We start from the raw sequence: 21,885 nt of genomic DNA on the forward strand, positions 1-21,885 counted from the left end.
TGATGACAGGACTGGGAAGGTGGGGAAAAAGGCCAGGATGAAGTGAGGTAGGCCTGCAGCTCTGACCTTCAATGCATGACATCCTGTATATGAATATCCTTACACTCCTCTGCCTATTGTCAATAAGCCAGATGTTTCATAGGATTACATAAGATTTTACATTCAGTGCCTCTATTATTACATTTTGTATCCCTTTATATAATGCATACATATTCCTTCTGAGCTGTACAGAGATTGCCACCACTCACATCGGCCTGTGTCCCCATTGGGGTGTACAATGAATCTAGTTTCTGGTGATCAAGTAATCAAATTTTTGGTTGCGGCACAATGCCGACCCATATTAACAGGAGAATGCCCTTAGGCACACCCCTTAAAAGTTAGTTCATTATCAATCTAAAATTATCAAAAAGCAGCAATCTACATATTTAATCAGCTTTGAGTGGTGATATGACCATGCTTTCACTTCAATCACACAAAATGCATCTTCTACTGTATGTGGTCTTCAAAGAGAGAGGATTAAGTTATTAAATTGAGCCGCTTTAATCATGCAGCCTAGAAATGAGTGTAGGGGATTAAATGTATTTTTACCACACAATCCTGTGCATCTATTAGCATCCATTCACCTCTCTCTGCTCCTCCAGAACCGAAGGAATCCATAACTCCAAAGTATAGCTGAAGAATATGAGTTGGAATGGAGTTTTACTTGGAAATTGACCCAGTGACTCTTAATCTAATTATCCTCGTAGCCAGTTATGTCATTCTCCTGCTGGTTTTTCTTGTGTCCTGTATATTGTATGATTGCCGGGGAAAGGATCCGAGTAAGGAGTATGCTCCAGAGACAATACCAGAGAACCGGTCGCCTATTCGCTTGGTGGTAATGCAGCAAAGTGCTACTTGGGGAAAGGCCTACGAGCACCGGACTGATGTGTTGGAGAAGAAGATAACAGTTGTCTGAAGAGGTCATCGGAACACGTTGGTGTGAAGGAAGCTAGATGAATCTGAAGGATGTCTGCTTTCCGAAGGAACAAGTAAGTGCTTAGGTAATTAGAAATCCATTAAAGTATTCATTTATAATTCATTCATCTAACTTGGGGTGATTCACATCTTCCTTCGATATAAATACAATTATGAAGAGTGGTCATACAGAAGATGTGTAATGCAGCTATGGTTGAGTATACAGTTTGTATGGTCTTTTGGATAGTTTTGTATTATTCGCTTTACGTATTTTTAGTTTCAACATGTATTTTCTTATGAAGAATACATATTTTAAAATGTGTTCTTCAGAATTAAAGTGAAGCCCCCTGACTGCAGTGTCTAAGAAGCTGGCTTGAGAGCTCCCCTCCATGACACTATAGAGAGCTCTCACTCGACTACAAGAAAAAAGTAAAATTGAGTTTAATAGCATTAAGTATAAAAGCATATAAAATATAAAAAGTTTAAAAAAAAATTAAAGGTAAAAAAAAAATCAAAGCTAAAAAACGTACACACAATTGCTATTGCCATACCTATATAAGCCCAAACTAATAAAGGGAAGCTGGGCTTAAGTTTTTTTTTTCCAAAAATGAACAGAATAGGTGATTTTAAGCATTTTGCTATATGTTTTATCAGCCTGTTCTGTGCATTTTTCGTAGAAAACTTCTATTCAGCTACGCAGCTAAGCGATGGAGCTGAGAAATTAGTCTTCAGCTAGCTAAGGCCGCCTGCACACGGGCGAAATTTGCATTGCAGAATTAGGGGTGGGCGTTTGCTCCCCGGCCTCCACAGCAAATACCTTCCATAGCAGGCTCAATTGTGATTTCTGCTCACGGAGAAAAAATCGTAGCATGCTCTGTTTTTCTACAGATTCCGTTGAAGTCAATGCAAGCCGTCCTACCCGCCGCCCTTCTGTAATTCACATTGTGGCAAGGTCACGGGCATTTGCATGATCGCATAGTGACAGCATATGAAAATCTTTACTGCGCATGTCTGCCAGTGAACCGTCCAGACATCCACAGTACAGAAAAAGAAGACAACTAACAAGTAGGCAGGGTCGCCGGCCGTGGTCAGGGCGATAGTCCACATGCGGAATCTGGTTCTGCCGTGTGCAGGCAGCCTAACTGCATAGCTGAACCAGAGGGCTCCAGCTGTGCCTGCACTGTTTTCCCTGGTGCAAGCACAGCTGTTTCCATATAGCCGTATACCGATGTATTCCTTCTGACTTCGTCTCCCGGCACTGTGCAGAAAAAAAGCCATCTTATATTACAGGTAACTTCTTCCCCCAGCGCACCAGTTCCCTACTGGACCGCATGCACTGGCTCAGTTTGTGGCATAATGGGTAATGTATGTCAGACACACTGTGAAAAGGAGAAGCTGCTTCTAACAGCATTTCAGTATTACTTTTAGAATTGCTGCAGCATTTAAAGGGTTAATGGTCGCAATTAGCGGTCATGCTTAACACGGCTGTTGCGACCAATTGTCAAAGACAGAATACATTGGCCATAGATGGATTGGAATTGGCTTTTCATCCCACTGCATACAAACTCCGCACACCCAGAACATACATATATGTCCTGGAGCCGAGGGAGGGAGGCAGTAGCAGTATATTAAAAACATGTCAGGAGAGTAGATTAGGGGGGAAAAGTATAAATCAATGTAAAACAAAAGGCAGATGTTTTATGATTATACTGTTATATGGAAACAGCTGTGCCTGCACTAGACATGACAGTGCAGCTACACTTGGAGGCCCCAGCTATGTAGTTAGCTAGCTGAAGATGGATTTCTTAACTCTACCTTCCCCTTACTGCATAGCTAAATAGGGGTTTACTACCACAAATTTCCAGAATAGGTGATGAAACATATTGCAAATATGCTTAGAATTGCATATCCTCTACATTTTCGGGGAAAAAAAATTAAGTGTGGTTACTCTTTAAAATATAACATCATCTATCCTGCATGGTGAACATTGTAAGAACGTTACGATAGATTTTATGGTCCATTAAATGGTACTACTGAAAAATGCAATGCGCAAAACCAAGCCTAGAAAAAGTTACTGCTCTCAAAAGGCAAGGAGGAAAAAAGTGAAACAAAAAATGAAAAAATATCAGGTCTTTAAAAGGTCGAAAGGATCAGGGGAAATGACGATCCCCCATATTCTAAATAGACCCTGATGGGATTCCCAGAATATTAATCCCTACAGATGACATCTTCTATTGCCCATTAGTCAATATTTTACAATGTTCATGACCATTTATTGGCTTCTGCAAATACATTCTTCAAGCAGTTCACAATTCCTTTGGACTTTGTTGTTGATCGGTAGATATTATCCAAATTTTAGTATTATGAAATTATCCAATTCTCTTTGTCTGGGACCATCATTGATTCCGAAAACTTAGCCAATCCTGCCTATTGGACATCGGTTAGGTATTCATTCGCCTAATAACCACAGTTAGCCACAGACCAGTGTGTGGACACTTTTGCCAAATCTTGGTTTCTGCTACCAATCTAAAGGCAAAAGGGTACAAAACAAATAATGGAAATGATATAAGTGCCTGGTACTGGTCCATTCCCAACGAAGAGTGATAATTAGTTTGGAAGACTTCTTTTGTTTATCATTATCTATTAATGGCAGCATTGCATATACTGTAAGAAAAGCTCAGTGACTGCAGTTCCTCACATGTTATCTATCTGGCACCAATATATTCTGCAGCACGGTGGAGGTAATGTATTCTCCAATGTCAGTGTAGGTCTGATATTCTTAGGTCAGTCGATGTCATGTTTCCTAGACAAGCCAATTTTATCATTCTTGAGCTAAGAAGCCATCATGTCTCAATTGCACATATAGACATATTAAAGGGGTTTTCTCAATAATAGGTCATTAATAATAACAAATGAATAGACTTTGTAATATTCTTAAAGCACCAGTGAAATTCTGTTCTGGAGAAAATGAAAAAATATTAAACCCTTGTTTTTTTCCCATTTTTGGCTTTTCCTTCCCACTTCAAAAATCATAACTCTTTTATTTTTCTGTTAATGTGTCTGTCGGAGGGCTTTTTTTGTAGGATGACTTATACTTTTCCAATGTACTATTTAACATACCATGTAACATACTTCTTAAAATTTCTAAGTGGTATGAATTGGAAAAAAACGCAACTTGGCAATTTTGAGGGAGATTTTGTTTTCCCAGCATGCACAGTGCAGCAGATGACATGATAACTTTATTCTGTGGTCAATACGATCACAACGATGCCAAAGTTATATAGTCTATTGTGTCTGTACTAGTTCTAAAAAATAAAATATCTTTGAAAAAAAAAAATATTTTCTGCCACCGTCTACTATGATTGTACGAGGGCTCGTTTTTTTTTTGGGACGCCTTGTAGTTTCCCTTGGTACCACTTTGAAGTGAATATGGAGACGTGATGAGTTACTTTGTGTTTTTCTTTTTTCTGATGACGCTTACCTGCAGAATAAAGAATGTTTTACATTAATAGGTCGGACTTCTCTGGACATGGCAATAGCAAATATGTTTCTGTTTTGATTTTTGCATTATAAATATTGGAACCTTTAATACCCTTTCATTTTAACTATAGTAAAAAAAATTCATTTATTTTTAAGAGTCTTTTTTAGTCCCTTTAGGGGACTTGAACTTGCAATTATTTGATCGCTTATACCATATAGTATAATACTTCAGCATTGCAGTATATGGTATTTCTGCTAGCATTGCATAAAGACATGCCCGTGGCCTGTCTTAAATGGCAGAAGCACATGAACTGCACGGCACCTCATTATCATATCGCAGTTGGGCCATTTGGGACTGTTGAATGCCGATTGTGGCATTTAAATATTGCTGTTAGGATTGCTAGAACAGTCGCAATCAGCGTTCACACTTATCGTGGCTGTTGCGACTAGGTATCAGCTGTCCTTATGGGGAACAATATAACTACTGGGGCTAATATGGGAGGTCATTATTACACTGGAGCCACTTTGGGGGGGGGGGGGCACTATTACTACTGCGGCCACTAAGGCTGACACTATTACTACTGGAGCCTCTATAAGGGCTTAGTAATACGGGCGCATCGGCGCCCGTGTTACTGCAGGTAGAAGATGGCTGCACTTCAGGACGGACGTCTCTCTGCAGCACCGGAAGAAAGAACATATGACCAGCTTCATTGCCGGTCATGTGTTCTTTCTTCAGCGCTGCGGGAGTTGTCCGTCCTGTAGTACGGCCGTCTTCTTCCTGCAGTAAGGGCTCAGTCACACGGGCGCACCGGCGCCCATGTGACTAAGCCCTAAGGGACAGTATTGCTACTGGGGCTATTGTAGGGGTAACTAATAATAATGAAGCCACTAATAGAGTTATGATTACTACTGTGACCACTAATGGGGTTTCTATAATTACAAGGGCCATTAAACCCTTAGTGACAGCCCTATAGTGTTTTTATGTCCTGCCATTGCAGGACGTGTATGAAGGGAGATAGCGCTGCTAACTCCCTGCATACATAGCAGGTGTCAGCTGTTTCGTACAGCTGACACCTGTGGGCAACAGCCTCGACACGCTGCACGACTGATCGGGTCTGTTAACCCTTTAAATGCCGCTGACAGCGGCATTCAAATCCCCCAAACAATGTTCAGGCGTCTCATACGCCCCCCCTCCCCCCCCCCCCCCCCCCCGTGGTGAGATCGGGGAAGCTGTGTGGGTATCATGGCAGCCGGGGGCCTTCTGAAAGTCCCCAGGGCTGTCTTGGCAGTGTGCCTATCAAGCCATCTCCGTGGGGTGGCTTGATAGGCTGCCTGTCAGATTGCAGTATGATGTAATGCTATGGCATTACGTCATACTGCAGGAGCAATCAAAGCATCACTGGTTGTGGTTCCCTAGGTGGGCTAAAGGAAAATGTAAAAAAAAAGTAAAGTTTTACTAATTATTAAAAAGAAAAAAAATAAATTAATAAAAGTTCAAAACCCCCCTCTTGCCATATTTACAATAAAAGAATCTAAATACTAAAGCAAAAATATGTATTTGGTATCAACTCGTCCGTAAAATTCCATACAATCAAAGTAATGCATGATTTACCCCGAAAGGTGAATGTTGTTCGGAAAAAAAATACAGAACAATGGAAATGCCCCTTTTTGGTCACCCTGTCTCCAAGAAAAAATGTTATAAAAAGCAATCAAAAAGTCGTATATATTAAAAAATGGTACCAGCAGAAACGACAGAATGTCCTGCAAAAAATGAGCCCTCACTTAACTATTTTGACAAAAAATAAAAAAGTTATTGTGCGCAGAAAGTGGACACAGAAAAGAATTTTAAAAAATTAAGTATATTTTTAAAAAAATACAAGCAGTACAGCAAAAAATATATATATAAGTTTGGTTTTGTAGTAATCGTACTCCATATAATAAAGCTATCATGTCATTTTTGTTGCAGTTTGTGCGCCGTAGAGACAGAACGCACTGAAAGATGGCGGAATGTTGTTTTTCTTCCATTTCTCTCCAGATAGAATTTTTTTAATGTTTTTCAGCACATTATATAGTACATTAAATAGCACATTGAAAAATACAACTCGTCCCGCAAACAACAAGCCCTCATACAGCGCCGCGATGGATAAATAAATAAAAGAAGTTACGATTTTTTAAAAGGGAGGAGAAAAAACTAAAATGGAAAAAAGCAAAAACGCTCCGTCACTAAGGGGTTAATAGGGCTACTTTTACTATTGGAGCCATTAAGGGGGTCACTTAATATTGGGGCCAATACTGGGAACATTATTACTCTGCCACCTCAGACAAGTCTAAATGGTTAAAATATGTGTTGGGTATCTTGCATATTGGCGCTTTCAATGCCTGTAAAATGGGTGGTGAGTTTGGGGAGGGGGCACTATTTCACACTTCTCCTCAGGCAGCATAAAGGCTTGGGGGACCCCTGGCTGAACTTACACTTAGAAACCCAGCCTGGCAACTATCTAAATGGCCTGATATACAGTAAATATTTGAATATCTGAGAACAAAAAAAGATTCAACCAACATATATTACACTTCGAGGAGTTATCAAATTTTATCTTTTCTGATGGACACTTCTAAGAATATCAAACAAAATAGCTGTTTTTTAACTACAGGTAATATTCAGTCTACGAAGCAGCAACCGTGAAACACACTTTTTTTTGCTAGTGGCTGAGAGAAATGCTAATTATGAATATACAGGGTGAATCAAAAGTCTCCATACACCCTTTTAACGAGAAACAGACTTCCAATGTGCTAATGTATTCATTAGGAGGTAGGCTGCATTCTTTTTGGGGGAGAAGACGTTTTTGGTGGCCATTTTGAACTCTGCCATATTGAATTCAGCTCAGGTTTTTCAAATAAGGAGGTCTTGTGATATATCAGCCTTGGCTAGAATTTACTCAGAGACACACCGTGAATGTAAGTTTTACCCTATCTTTATGTGTTTAGGAGTTATGCAAGGGCATAATTGGTAAATGACACCCAAGGTCTTTTTAATTGATGGATCATAATGGTGAAAAGTACCTCCAGATGTTACAGGATACCATATCCACATCTGTGCTCAATAAGATAATTAAATTCCCATGTTACTTTCAACAGAATGATGCACCTTTGCACTTTGCCATGGCTGTCTGCAGATGGTTGGATGTGCAATTCCCTGGGCACTGGATCGGGTGGAAATGTCTAGTAGAATGGCTACCAAGGTCACCGAGCTTGATGCCTTTGGTCTTTTCTCTTGGGCCATGTGAAGTCCCTTGTGTATGTGGAAAAAATACACAATATGGTTCACCTGAAATGGCGACTCTTACAGTGCTCCGGAGAAATATCACCTGCAGTTCTTCAAGGTGTTCACAAGGACTGGATTAGATGTTTAACCATGTGCATCCAGTTGAATGGTGAACACATTGAACACATCATGTAAAGCACTTTTCTGAAGCTTTGCCCTCGCTTACCTCCTAAACAAGTAAAGATAGGAAAAAACTGTCACTTCCAGTATGTTTCTGAGCAAATTCTAGCCAAGATAGATACATAACACGACTAACTTCCCATTTTAAAAACCTCATCTGAATTCAATATGCCAAAGTTCAAACCAGTCACGAAAAGTCTCCTCCACCAAAAAACGCAGCCTCACACCCAATTCCTACATTCACATATTGGAAGCTAATGTTCTTATTATTACACCAGTTAAAATGGGTGTGTCCAGACTTTAGCTTCACCTTGTACAATTTAAGGGTGAAGTCACACAAACGTATATCGGCTCGGTTTTCACGCCGAGCCGATATACGTTGTCCTCGTGTGCAGGGGGGGGGAGGATGGAAGAGCCAAGTGCAGGAACTGAGCTCCCGCCCCCCTCTCTGCCTCCTCTCCGCCCCTCTGCACTATTTGCAATGGGGAGAGGTGGGACGGGGGCGGGGCTAATTCTCGGAACTTAGCCCCTCCCACTCCCTGCCTCTTCCCATTACAAATAGTGCAGAGGGGCAGAGAGGAGGCGGAGAGGGGACCGGGAGCTCAGTTCCTACACTTGGCTCTTCCATCCTCCCCCCCCCCCCCTGCACACGAGGACAACGTATATCGGCTCGGCGTGAAAACCGGGCCGATATACGTTCGTGTGACTTCACCCTAAGGGCTTATACACACAAGCGTATATCAGCTGACGTTTTCACGGTTGGCCAATATAAGCTACCATCTGATGCATTGGATTCCAATGCATCAGATCACACAGGCGTATTCCCATGGTGTAAAAGTGCCCAGCTGGCCAATATAGTGCCGAGCGCTTTTACTTCGGGCAGGAAAGATAGTCCTGGAACTATCTTCACGGCCAGAATACATCAGCCACTGCATAGACTCCTATGGGAGCCAATGACAGCGGACGGAGAATGGAGGTGGGAGGGAGTTTAGCAGTGTGACTGCTAAACTCCCTCACCATTCTCTCCTCCTCTCTCCTCCCCTTTGACTGTTTGCAATGGGAGGGGGTTGGACGCGTCGAAGGTAAGCTTAGATCCACCACTTCCATTGCTGGGTGCAGACAAGGGGCGGGAAGGGGCAGGAGCTTAGCTCTGCCCCTGTCCCACCCCCTCCCATTGCAAACAGCTGGAGGAGAGGAGAGAAGCAGAGAGTCATCGAGAGGGAGGGAAGGCATTCCGACCTTGGCATATGTGCACCAGGCTCGGGCCGTCTGAACGGGCGCACAAACGTTAGATTTGTGCATCCGTACGCGCACTTTTTACGGCACCGGCAGGCGCACGTAAAATTGCCTACGGTCATGTGAGTCCAGCCTAAATCAGTAAATACCAGATGAGGAGGGAGATGCAGCTGCAGTTTGTGAATGAGGCTCAGATTATAAGAGGAAAGGGGAGAACAGCAGGAGAATTCAGTTAATTGGTCAGATAACAGTAAAGTGCTGATATCAGACCAGGGAAGAGCCCTGAACACAGAGAGGGAAAATGAACTTTTACAAAAGGCAGCAAAATCTTTGTTCCTAGATTGTGGAAAAGCTTTCATCTATAAGATTTTCCCTTATTGGAAGCAACAATGGATAATTATAACTATACAGTCGGTTGTAGATATAAAGACATGAAGACTAATTAGTAACTTTGCCTGGAGAGACTTGGAGCATGGTGTTTCTTCACTATACTTAACACACATTTGTGGCCGCCCGCTGGGTTATTGTAACCACAGCTAGAAGACTGCTGAGAAGTAATTAAAGACTACGGAATATGACAGAGCGCAAGCTTGCCCCTCTCTTACCTGATTTATTCCTTCAGATCTAGCTCTGATCGCCGGCCTTCTTTAATTACCGCATTAACCAGGTTATGTTTATGTTCTGCCAATGTCACCATTCTCCATCTGACCGTGTAATCCTCCTTGGCCTGGTAAACATCTGCCATATCTGTCATTTGATAACTCCTTCACAATAGTTAAAACTGCTCACATAGGAGAGGCTGTAGCATTTAGTGTGAAATAGTCTAAAAATATGAAGATCTGTTAATTAGTATAGCATGTCCATTTAACCCCTTAGTGACCAAGCTTTTTTTTCCCCTTTTTTTCCTCCTTCCTTTTAAAAAATCGTAACTCCTTTATTTATCCATGGACGCCGCTGTATGAGGGCTTGTTTTTTGCAAGACGAGTTGCAGTTTTTAATGGTGCTATGTAATCTACCATATAATGTACTGCAAAAGTTTTTAAAAATTCTAAGTGGAATACAATGAAAAAAAAACAAAATTCACCATCTTGCGGTGCGTCTTGTTTCTATGGCGCACAAACTACAACAATAATGACCTGATAACTTTATTCTATGGGTCAGTACGATTACTACGATACCAAACGTGTATAGTTCTTTTTTTTTTGCTGTACTACTTTAGATTTTTTTAAATTGTTTTCTGCCGCCATCTTCTGCGCGCAGTAACTTTTTTATTTATCCGTCAACATAGTTGTGCGAGGGCTCATTTTTTGTGGGACGTCCTGTAGTTTGCAGTGGTATCATTTTGGAATACATACATCCTAGACTTTTTGATCACTTTTCATTGCATTTTTTTCGTGGAGACAGGGTGACCAAAAAAGTGCATTTCTGGCATTCTTTTTTTTTTGGATGATGTTCAGAGTGAGGGGTTATTAATGCATTACTTTGATAGATCGGACTTTTATGGAAGCGGCGATACCAAATATGTATTTTTGTTTAATGATTTAGAATATTTTATTATAAATATGGCAAAATGTTTTTTTTAACAATTAGTAAAACGTTACTGTTCCTATTTTTACTTTTTTTTTAGTCCACAGGGATAGCTTGATAGAAACCCCGAACATCATTTGGGGGATTGAAATGCTGCTGTCAGAATTTACAGTGGCATTTAAACAGTTAACAGCCCCGATGAACTGCGCGGCCGATGTTGCCGCCAGGCGTTAGCTGTAAGAAACAGCTGGTGACCACGGTGTATGAAGAGAGATCATCCCGCGATCGCTTTTCATACATAGGCCGCCAATACAGGCTGTCCAAGAGGCGTATCGGCGGTCACGAAAAGGTTAATAAAAGGTTCTTGCAAATGACAGAGCCTAATGGAACATTGACATATGACATCAGAGGCATGCATAGATACATTAGGTCCCTTTTGTAACAATATTGGCTGGAATCTAGTGAGAGAAGCTGAAGTCAAGTATAAGCAGAGCTGGTAGTTGGAGATCAGGCACAGTCAGCTGTAATCAAAGTTTGGTACACAGGAGTAGTGATGAACTCAATGCACTAAACAGCTGGAACACTCAGGCACAGGAAGCCCAAGGCTGGGAGTTTAAATACAGCAACAACTCTCATTTGCTAAAGTGTAAATGGAGACCATAATAAATCTTAGGATTTACAAAGCACAAACCCAACAAGAAATAAGGCCTATTTACATGTAACGATTATGGCCCAAAATTTGTTTAAACGACCGAAAATGAGCGATAATTGTTTCATGTAAAGGCAGGCATCGTGCAGTTTTCATGTGAATGATGATTTTAAGGTGAACTTAAAATCCATCATTCAACTAGTGAGAGATAAAGTATCTCTCAATAGACTGCAGGCTATTATCTCCACTGGAGTCGGCACATAACATTGTAATCTGCGGGCAGCTTCAAGGAGAACAATGCAGCTGTTTGTAAAGCTGGGTGTGTGATTAATCACACACTGGGCTCTGCAAACAGCTCCTGGAGGCTTTTTTACATGCAAATGAAGATGATAAAGTATTAAAGGCCATTAAAACTTTATGCAAATAGATCGCAAAATCTTTCAATCTTTCAGGCATTTGAAAGATTATTTTTGCGTGTAAATGGGCCTTTACTCCAGAACTGAATGGCCACATCTATTTCTCTTCACTTGAATAATAATTAGAGATGAGCGAGTATACTCGGTAAAGGCAATTGGTCGAGCAAGCATTGCCTTTAGCGGGTACCTGCCCGCTCGAGATGAAAGGTTCGGGTGCCGGCGTGGGGAAGCGGTGAGTAGCATCTGTCAGCAGGAGGGAGCGGGGGGGAGAGAGGGAGAGAGAGATCTCCCCTCCGTTCCGCTCCGCTCTCCCCCACAGCTCCCTGCCCGCAGCCAGCACCCGAATCTTTCATCTCGAGCGGGCAGGTACTCGCTAAGGGCAATGCTAGCTCGAGCAATTGCCTTTAGCGAGTATACTCGCTCATCTCTAATAATAATTAATTATTAATATTAATTGAATAAATCTGTAAACAATGTGACTTATTATCTGTATCGTACAATCCAGCAGAGAGTCAATCTTTTTAGATTTCCTCTTCAATGGGGTTAAAAGACGTATAACTTGGGAAATGCATGCAGATTTATGACAGTATAAATGTGTAATATATAGGTATATATCTATACATTTACTATTTATCCTGTTTACCCGAAAATTAGGCTAGGACTTTCGAGGGAGGCTTAAAATATAAGCCCTACCCCAAAAATAAACCTTAAAGGGGTTGTCTCGCGACAGCAAGTGGGGTTCAGCACTTCTGTATGGCCATATTAATGCACTTTGTAATATACATCGTGCATTAAATATGAGCCGTACAGAAGTTATTCACTTACCTGCTCCGTTGCTGGCGTCCCTGTCTCCATGGCTCTGTCTAATTTTGTTGTCTTCTTGCTTTTTTAGACGCGCTTGCGCTGTGCAATCTTCTCCCCTTCTGCTCGGTCCGGCATGAGCGGAGTTCTGGCTCCGCCCCCTTCTACGCGTCATCGCGTAGCTCCGCCCCATCACGTGTGCCGATTCCAGCCAATGGACTGCACAGAGCCCACGGTGCACCATGGGAGAAGACCCGCGGTGCATCGTGGGTGAAGATCCCGGCGGCCATCTTGGTGAAGGAAGAAGTAGGAAGAAGGAAGACGTCGCAGAGCGGGGATTCGGGTAAGTAATATTTATTTATTTTTTTTAACACATCCCTTGAGTTTGTCCTGCGCCGAACGGGGGGGGGGCCTATGCAAAAAAAAAAAAACCCGTTTCGGCCCGAGACAACCCCTTTAATTATACTACATTGAGAAAAAAAAGAATAAATTACCTAGCAGGCTCAGTCCAGGTCCCTTCTGCTGCTCTCTAGAGGTTCAGCGCGGTTCCCCGCAGTCGTCAGACGCTCGTACAACATTACTTCCTGGTTACGGGATTCATAAAGTGATCGATTCTTCGACCGCTGCTCAGCCAATCAGTGCAGTTCTGGATGAACCAATTTGATGGCTGTGATTGGCTGTGGCTTAGCCAATTCATAAATCCTGCCTCTACAACGCAATGGCTGTTGATTGGTTCTTCCACCACTGCTCGGCCAATTAATGCGGCGCTGAATAAAACAATCACAGACATCACATTGGTACATCCAGCGCTGCATTAATTGGCTGAGCAGCGGTCGAAGAACCAGTCACAGCCATCGCTTCCTGGACTCGGGATTTATGAATCCTGTAACCAGGAACTCATGTTGTATGAGCGGCCGAGGACTGCGGGAAGTGCGTCAGAGCTGTGTAGAGCAGCGGGAAGGACCTGGACAGAGCCTGCTACGTAAGTATAATAAGACATTCTCTGAAAATAAGACCTAGCGCCTCTCTTGAGGCAAAAAATAATATAAGAGAGGGTCTCATTTATAGGGGAAACACGGTATTTGTCTGTGCACTTTAATTAGATACTTAGAGTTTTTAGATCAAGAGATGGGATTCTGGAAGATGTTTTTTGGTCAGTGGACATGGCAGATTCCAAACATTTTTAGCTTGTCTGCCGTGCCCATTGATTTAAATTGATAAACATTGTATTCAGATTAATATTCTACTGTTCTGATTCTGGCTATTGATGGGTGCCTTGTATCTGGGGTTATTGGGATTGACTGTGTGGGACTGATTGGTTGGCCTTACATTTTATCATTTTGTTAATATTCGGAGTATATAATCTAAGTTGTGCAAATCTATAATCTGGTCTATGGCCTGCTATTGGCATATACTGCACACAGTCTAATGATTTACACCTAGTTTTCTTCTCTCAGATTCATACAAAAAGAATGATAAAAGTATTGTGCTTGTATTACGCAAAGGCACTATAAGGCGACCAGTAGACAAAATATATGTCTATTGTTTAACCCTTTGCAATCCAATTTTGGATTCAGGGTTTCCTAGGGGGTTTCCTCTTTCTGCCATAATACAATGGCGCCATCTTCTGGCTCAAAAGAGGTATGGAGAGGCCCCCGAAAACAGAGCGACCAGTAATATACAGTGAGAATACCCTGCCGGACGTCTTCCGACATCGGAGCTGTAGAGCCTTCAATCAGAATGTTGGAAGACATCAGACAGTGGATTGGAAAGGGTTAATTGCTTGTGAAAAATTCTTCATACTACAGATTCATACAACATTGAAAGTTTTTAAGTTTTCGACACCGCTGATTGGGAAGCTGTTGCTCTTGTTTCCATTTATTTGAAATAATTGTAATATTGGGACAATTATTTCAAGGTCGTGCAACCTTTGGACGTTTTTGCTGAGTCCAGTGCTCTTCGGCTACCGGCTATGGCTTGTAACAGCGTGGGTGTCTTTTTTGGTGCAGAGTGGTAATTAAGCTTGCTCACGCATGCCCTACTTTTCAATCAGCTGAACATTGGGCTGATTTTAGAATAAAATGGGATTGCCAGGAAGGGATGGACCCTTTCATTGCGGAGTGGATGGAGATTTTCAATGCTGTACTCTTGGCTTTCATAACATTAGTTACATTTCTGTTTCATTGTATGTTCCTCATATGTAATATGGCAATATTCACCCTGAATATCAGAATCGTTGACTATAGACAAGTTATTTAGTACTAGGGATACCTTGAAAACACGAAAACCTTTTTGAGGCTGCTGTTGAATAACACGCTGTGCTCCCTCGCTATACATGGGTCTTTGCAGAGCCAGACTGATTCTTTTAATGAAAGTACATTACACAGCACTTCAATGCAATTCTAATGCCACTGTCGCCACAACACTAGTTTTGTCTCGGTTTCGAAGTTGGCAGCTTAAACTGGGACCATTGTATGTTAGTTCAATTCAAAGAATGCCAGTAGTTCATCCCTGAGAATTTCCTAGTTTTAACTGAGCTACAAAAAAGTAGTTTGCATTTTGTTCTTCTGCCTTTTTTCTGGTTGTCACAGTAACTTTGCAGAAAGCCTCTAAACCAACTTTTTAATAAGCAACTTGCGTACATTGGTCATACAAAAAGTCAGAGATTCAAAGAAGGATTATTGTGGAATTTGAAGAAGGGTATGTTCTACAAAATTTGAGCCCGAACATGGAGATGTAGGCCATTAAAAATAATACAACACCCACAGAAGTAAGTGGGAACCTACCGTATCTATGTATTCCTCTGATAGCATATAGCAATGCTCCATTTGTAACATCGTTGCAATGAGGAAAAAACAATTGGAATGGACCAACTGTCCCCAGGATCATTGGAGCAGCTGCACTGGCTGCCTCTATAGGACTGTACATATACCTTTGGCTAATGTAAAGATTTACTGTGGCTAGCAGTGGTGTATGTACCATGGCGAAAGGGTGAGACATGCGTATGCTAATGGTTGATAAGAGCCTTCAAGATTTCATAGAAAAGAGATGGGGGATTTAAATTAAAAGTGCACCTTGTAATGCCATGTCTTCTACCTGGTGTTATAGGGAAATAAGTAATAGCTGGTCCCTAGGCAAGTCATGGGGTCTGATGTAGCAAAGTTTAAGTTGTCACAGATAATTTTAATGTGAAAGTAAGCAATATATAATATTATAATATATTATAAATATATATAATATATGTTAGGATGTGCTGCTGGAATCTGTTGTACTACTGTGCTTCTAGCAGCACAGCCTCCACAGGTGGTAATGATTGAGCTGGCTGGGAGTGGTGATCTCCGGCTAGCCAATCCCCTAGGTCTGTGCTCACATATAAACCCAGCTCCTGTCAGTGTCTATCTGGGTTCCAAGGTGAGCAGTCATGTTACTTCTGTGCTCTGTAACTTGTTATCAGTTCTGTGCAACTTGCTCCCACTCTGAATTGTGTTTGCATGTAGGTCTGTTGTGTCTCTCTGCTTCCCCAGGACAGTTTGGACACCTGTGGTCTTTCTCTGTGTTATATGCAGAGCCCTTTACAAGTGCGGCTTCCAAACGTCTTATGATTCACTCTCTGTGTCAGTTGGTGGTCCCTGACATAGTTCCCTATGTCATCTCGGTTGGCTGGCTGTCTATCCCCCTGTATGAGGACACTTGAACTTACTGTGAGTTTCATCTGTGTGCATGTGAGTTCTGTGTGGAATCTATGTGGTTTTCACTATATGTTGTAACCTGCTGTAAACCTGTGCCTGTAAGCAGATATTCTGTTGTCTGTCCTGTACAGCTTACTGTGTGATTTGTGATCTGTGCTCTGTTCTGTTCCTGATGCAGCTTGTTGTGTGATCTGTGCTCTGCCCTGTTCCTGATGCAGCTTGCTGTGTGATCTGTGCTCTGCCCTGTTCCTGATGCAGCTTGCTGTGTGATCTGTGCTCTGCCCTGTTCCTGATGCAGCTTGCGGTGTGATCTGTGCTCTGTCCTGCTCCTGATGCAGCTTGCTGTGTGATCTGTGATCTGTCCTGTTCCTGATGCAGCTTGTGGTGTGATCTGTGTCCAATGCTGCTGGACTCCTGGTTAGTGTAGGGACTAGCGGTATAACCAGGAGCCAGGAAGTGGCCCGCTAGCTTCCACGTTTTGATCAAAATGTCAACTAATACCTGGTATTCATATTCAGCTTTCTATCTGTTACTAGTGGGTGCATTTTGGCTGCTGTATGCTGTGTTTTCTGGCTCTGTGTGTCCTGTTGTTCTGTCCCTGTCATATGGCATGTTTGTTTGTCCTGTTCTGGTGCGTGGTTTGTAGGATGAGTTAGGGCCCAGATCCAAAGACCGCTGGGCCGCACTAATTGGTGCGATGTCCCCGCTCAGGTAGGGCCATGTCACCCTCCCTGTAGAACATGGCCAGTTGCCTGAAACCCATTATAGAACCGTGTGCATGCTTGTGCGTACTGACTACTTAGTCACGATCGTGTGGGCCCTATGCTCAGTTGGCCCACACAATCGTAACAATATAATTATAATCGTTATGTGTAAACGCTATGCCATTGTGCACTATTCGTTCACTTGTCATTGGTCGCTGAGTTTCAGCCTGCATAAAATAGCCACTAGTTTGTCCGCTTATCATTAGGTTTAAACAGCAGTTGTTCAGTTGTTCAAACAACTGGAGGGGAGGGTTGATTGTTTGCCAATCTAAACAAAATAACTCATTAAAAAGCCAATCCACACACTGCCACAGCAGACAATGGCTTTTTCTTCACACTAAATAAAAACCGCCCAACAATTGCTGCATGTAAATGGGCCTTTATTCTCTGATTGGTATCATCCATTTTTATTTTTCCTCACTATCTAAGCCCAGACTGTCATAAAAACTTTTTGCAGCCGTAACTCTTCTCTGTACACTCCCTCCATCCTACCACTACTCCACTACTACTGCCTCTCAGAGCCTCCCTTAGTAATAGTGCCCCCTCTATAGCCCCACATAGGAACAGTAGTCCCTCCTTGACCCTACTAAATAATAGTGCCCCCTCCACTGCTCTGCTTAGTGATAATGCCTCCCCGTAATAGTGACCCCACTTAGAAATATTGCCCCATCTGTGAATCCACTTAATAATAGTGCATAATGTGAAGATCCATAATGTGAAGGTCCTGGGCCCCGGTACATAATTGTTAACAAAACCCTCCTCTACTATGCACCATTTATAAAACTGGTGTTTCTTATGTAACAGAAGGCATCTCTTATAGTTTACAGCCCTAGTAGGAGCCCATGCAATCAGCTTTTCTCAGAGCGATCCTTAATTAAAAATATGTTTTTTAAAGGCTCTTTAGCGTTTGTGCACCCGTTCAGATGGCACAGGCCCCAGTGCATACAGGCCAAGCCCGCAATGCTGTTGAGCCCCCTCTCCCTCCACCTTGCTGGCTCAACTCCTCTCTCCTCCCATGGCCTCCCATATGGCCATGTGATCTGATGCATTGGAATCCAATGCATCAGATCGTAGCGTATCAGCCAACTGTGAAAACAGCGACCGATGTACGCTCGTGTAAAAGAGGCCTAAGGGCTTACTTACACGAGCATATATCGGACGGTGTTTTCACGGCCGGCTGATGTACGCTTCCATCTGAGCAGTCCCCCCTTCCCCCACCCTCACCGTCACTCTGCCTCTCTTCTCCCCTTCGGCTGTTTGCAATAGGAGTGAGCGGGACAGGGCGAAGCTAAGCTCCCGCCCCATGTCCACAGCCAGCAACGGGAATGGGCGAGACAGAGCGGAGCTCTGGAAAGAATGGAAAGTTTTTATGCTTTTGCCGATGCGATTTTTGGTGCCGTTTTTGCTGCACTCTTACCGCCCTGTGTGAAAATAGCCTAATTAATTCTAAATTATTTATGCAGCACATTGTTATATTGAATGGTGATTTATTACATAGGTTTGACTAATGACTTGATACATAATCCAATATTTCAGGCTCAGCTCATAAGAAACATGCAGTTTGCAAGAGTATTTGCAAGTACAGAAGTATTTTTGGTCATGCCTAATGACAACAGAATAAATTGAAGTAAGATATGGATATCAGGTTGAGGTACACTAAGGCTAAGTGGTGGAGAAGAAAAGTAAACAATTTATTTAGGCTAGATTTCCATGAGGATATTATTTTCTCCACCAGTTTAAATAGTTCCAGCTGATCCTCTTGTTCCGTTAACATCTTGACCCATTTAATACTCGGTAGAAGGACGCACAGGGAGATTGGTTTCTTGCCAGCGTTATAATTACTTCAGGAACTCTGGGATATGGAGGCCTTATTGAACTAGTTGACCTTGTTGAAACTGACTAGTTTAAAATGAGGTTGTCTCTTAAGTTAGAATGTAATTGGCACGAGCCTGGAACGTGGAAGCCAGATGTTCTTTTGGAAATTACCCTCTCCAGGCATTTCATACGAAAACTTACAAGTACACTTTTACTTTGCTTTCAGTATTTACATGCCGAACATGAACAACGCTGGTTTACCCCATCGTACTAAATAGATAGCCACTGGCTTTTCCTGATCTGTGCTTTAAAAAAGGAAGGCAGTTACTACATTGGGGCTCAAGAACTTATCCCAGACAGAGAAATTGCAATATGGCATCTAATAAAGTTGAAAAAGCAGGCACGGTGTACTTGCATTTAGGTATATACACAAATACCTGTCCCTTGTTCACATCTTTAACATTTGGGAGGCATGGTTTAAGTGTAGCAACTAGAGATGAGCGAGCACGCTCGGTTAAGGAAATTATTCGAACGAGCATCGGTCTTTTCGAGTAACTGCCTACTCGTCCGAAAAGATTCAGGGGGCGGCGAGAGTGAGCAGGTGGTCGCTCACCCTCGAATCTTTTCGGACGAGTAGGCAGTTACTCAAAAAGACCGATGCTCGCTCAAGTAATTTCTTTAACCGAGCGTGCTCGCTCACCTCCAGTAACAACCCTTTAATATCCTGTGATCTCATTGCAGAGGAGTGATGGATATAGAAACAGCTCCCAACCTTCGAAATCACTTAGATGCCATGGTTGCTAATGACCATGATATCTAGGCGGTCACACGTCCAGGACTGTACGTTTTTCCGACTGTTAGCAGGGATCACATGTACTACTTAAACTAGGCCACCATGAAAAGGTATTGGCCCAGCTTAAGGCTAGTTTCACACAAGCATTTTAGCGCAGCTATTTTTGCCGCGATAAAAAGCCAGCCAAAAATCGTTACCATCTAAAGCATTGGATTCCAATGCATTAATCCAGATGGGCAATTTACCGGCATGTAAAATCGGTCAGCCGGAAAAGATAGCGCATACGGTGTGCATTCCAGCCGGTTGTTTTTACGCACGACCAGAAAAGATAGGATTCGACCTATCTTTTTGTGGGAAAGCGCTGGCCATTTCCATAGACTCCTATGGGAGGCTATGAGATCCATCAAAAAAGGGAAGGAGGAGGGAGTTTAGCAGCGACTCACGTTCCTATAGTCCCTTCTCATTCCCTTGCTGGCAGCTTCCATAGACTGGGGAGGGAGTTTAGCATGATTATCTCTGCTAAGCTCCCGCCCCGTCCTGCTGCCTTTCTGCAGGCATGAAAAACATTGTATGCTCATTCACTTATTGTTCGGTTTAAACAGCAATTGTTCAGATCCTCTTATTTGCCTATACAGTGAATGTGAAAGACTGAACAACTGACTGATTCTCATTTGAACGAGCCAACAAAGCCTCTGCCTGTCTAAACAGGCTGGATGAGCACGAACAAGTTGGCGGTAACGTCATTCGTCCGTTTAAATGAGAATCGGCTCATCTAAAAGGGCCATAAGGTTTTATACAAAGGGTGCTTTCTTGATAACAAAAATCAATAATGTATCAAACACTTATTCTGCACTGCTGATCTGCGATTTTCAGCCACCTGAAATGATGCAAGTTGTTAACAGCCCTTCCATATAAAAGTGAAATTATTTGGTAAAAAGTCATCTGGATATTAATAACATGACTTTTTCTACGGCCGGTTTGCTGTGCTGAAAACATTCTCCAGATATTTTGTTATCATTCCTCAATCATGTTAACAGGATGCATCCTATCCTTTATAGCCCTGTAGATTGTTACAGTAGCTATAAACCCAAGTGTGTGTCATCTGAAGAGTCTACTAACTGTATTAACAGTAATCATTTTGCAGTCTTTGGGCAGCCATCCCTAATGATTCACGATTCCCTTGTTTTTGTCTGTCATAGACATCAGAGCTGACTATGGAAGTTAAATGAATTCCCCGAGGCCTGTAGACAACATTATAATCTCATTAGAGAATCAGACAACTGGAAAATAATCAGTACAAACTGTAAATGTATAAGAAAGGGATTACGGTTAATGATAAATCTTCAGCAAATGGACTTTGATTAAGTAAAACCCCCCATACATATTACCAGAGATCTAAGAAGAGATGTTAGAGAATTGTTATTTTAATAGAAACTAGCTCAAACACCCAGTGTTACCCGAGTATCCTTTGAAGTCCTGTCTCTTTCCCTCTCTTTTCGAATTTTGACCTCACGTTGTTTTAAGGGTCTCTGCAGCCCTTGATGTAGTGGCTCTTTCCCACCATACTTGAAGATAGGCCTTGTGCTGTTCCATGGTTTCTGACACACTGGATGCACTGGCTCTTCCTCTCTTTTTAAATTTGTACCTCTTGCATTCCAAAATCTCTGCAGCCCTTGATGTCCTGGCTCTTTCCCTCTCTTTTCGAATTTTGACCTCAAGTTGTTTTAAGGGTCCCTGCAGCCCTTGATGTAGTGGCTCTTTCCCGCCATACTTGAAGATGGGCCTCGTGCTGTTCCATGGTTTCTGATACCCTTGATGCACTGGCTCTTTCCCTCTCTTTTTGAATTTTGACCTCATGCTGTTTTGGGGTCTCTGAAGCCCTTGATGTAGTGGCTCTTAGCCGTCATACTTGAAGATGGGCCTCGTGCTGTTCCATGGTTTCTGACACCCTTGATGCACTAGCTCTTCCCCTCTTTTTAAATTTGTACCTCTTGCTATTCCGAGATCTTTGCAGACCTTGATGTCCTGGCTCTTTCTCTCTCGTTCTTAAGTTGTTAATCACATTGTTCACTTGTGTCACTTGCTTGCAGTAATTTTACTTTCATTGCTTTGGGCTGGGCTTGTCCAATAGGTTTCCTTTTTTTTTGCAGGCATTCTGCATCCACCACAAATCTTAATTATTCATCATGCTGAATCACTAAGCATCTTATTTTACCATAGGTTAATCAATAGGCTTCGTTTACTGAAATCGTAAAAAAAATGTGTTTGTTGCATATGGCAACCAATCATCATTCTTTAGCTTGCTCTAGTAAATTGAGA

At 42.3% G+C, this 21,885-nt stretch overlaps 1 protein-coding gene across 1 annotated transcript; it reads left to right on the forward strand.

Annotated features, from left to right (window-relative positions):
- Positions 1-691: 691 nt before the first annotated feature.
- SMIM36 (small integral membrane protein 36) lies at positions 692-955 on the forward strand. Its single transcript, XM_066585974.1, has one exon. It carries the CDS (start codon positions 692-694, stop codon positions 953-955), a length of 264 nt encoding a protein of 87 aa, XP_066442071.1.
- Positions 956-21,885: the final 20,930 nt, after the last annotated feature.

The sequence above is a fragment of the Eleutherodactylus coqui genome, chromosome 13 (genome assembly GCF_035609145.1).
Source record: "Eleutherodactylus coqui strain aEleCoq1 chromosome 13, aEleCoq1.hap1, whole genome shotgun sequence".
Taxonomy (NCBI): Eukaryota; Metazoa; Chordata; class Amphibia; order Anura; family Eleutherodactylidae; genus Eleutherodactylus; species Eleutherodactylus coqui.

Excerpts from the sequence above, each read along its gene's own strand:
- SMIM36 (XM_066585974.1), top strand. The coding sequence starts at position 692 with ATGGAGTTTTACTTGGAAATTGACCCAGTGACTCTTAATCTAATTATC.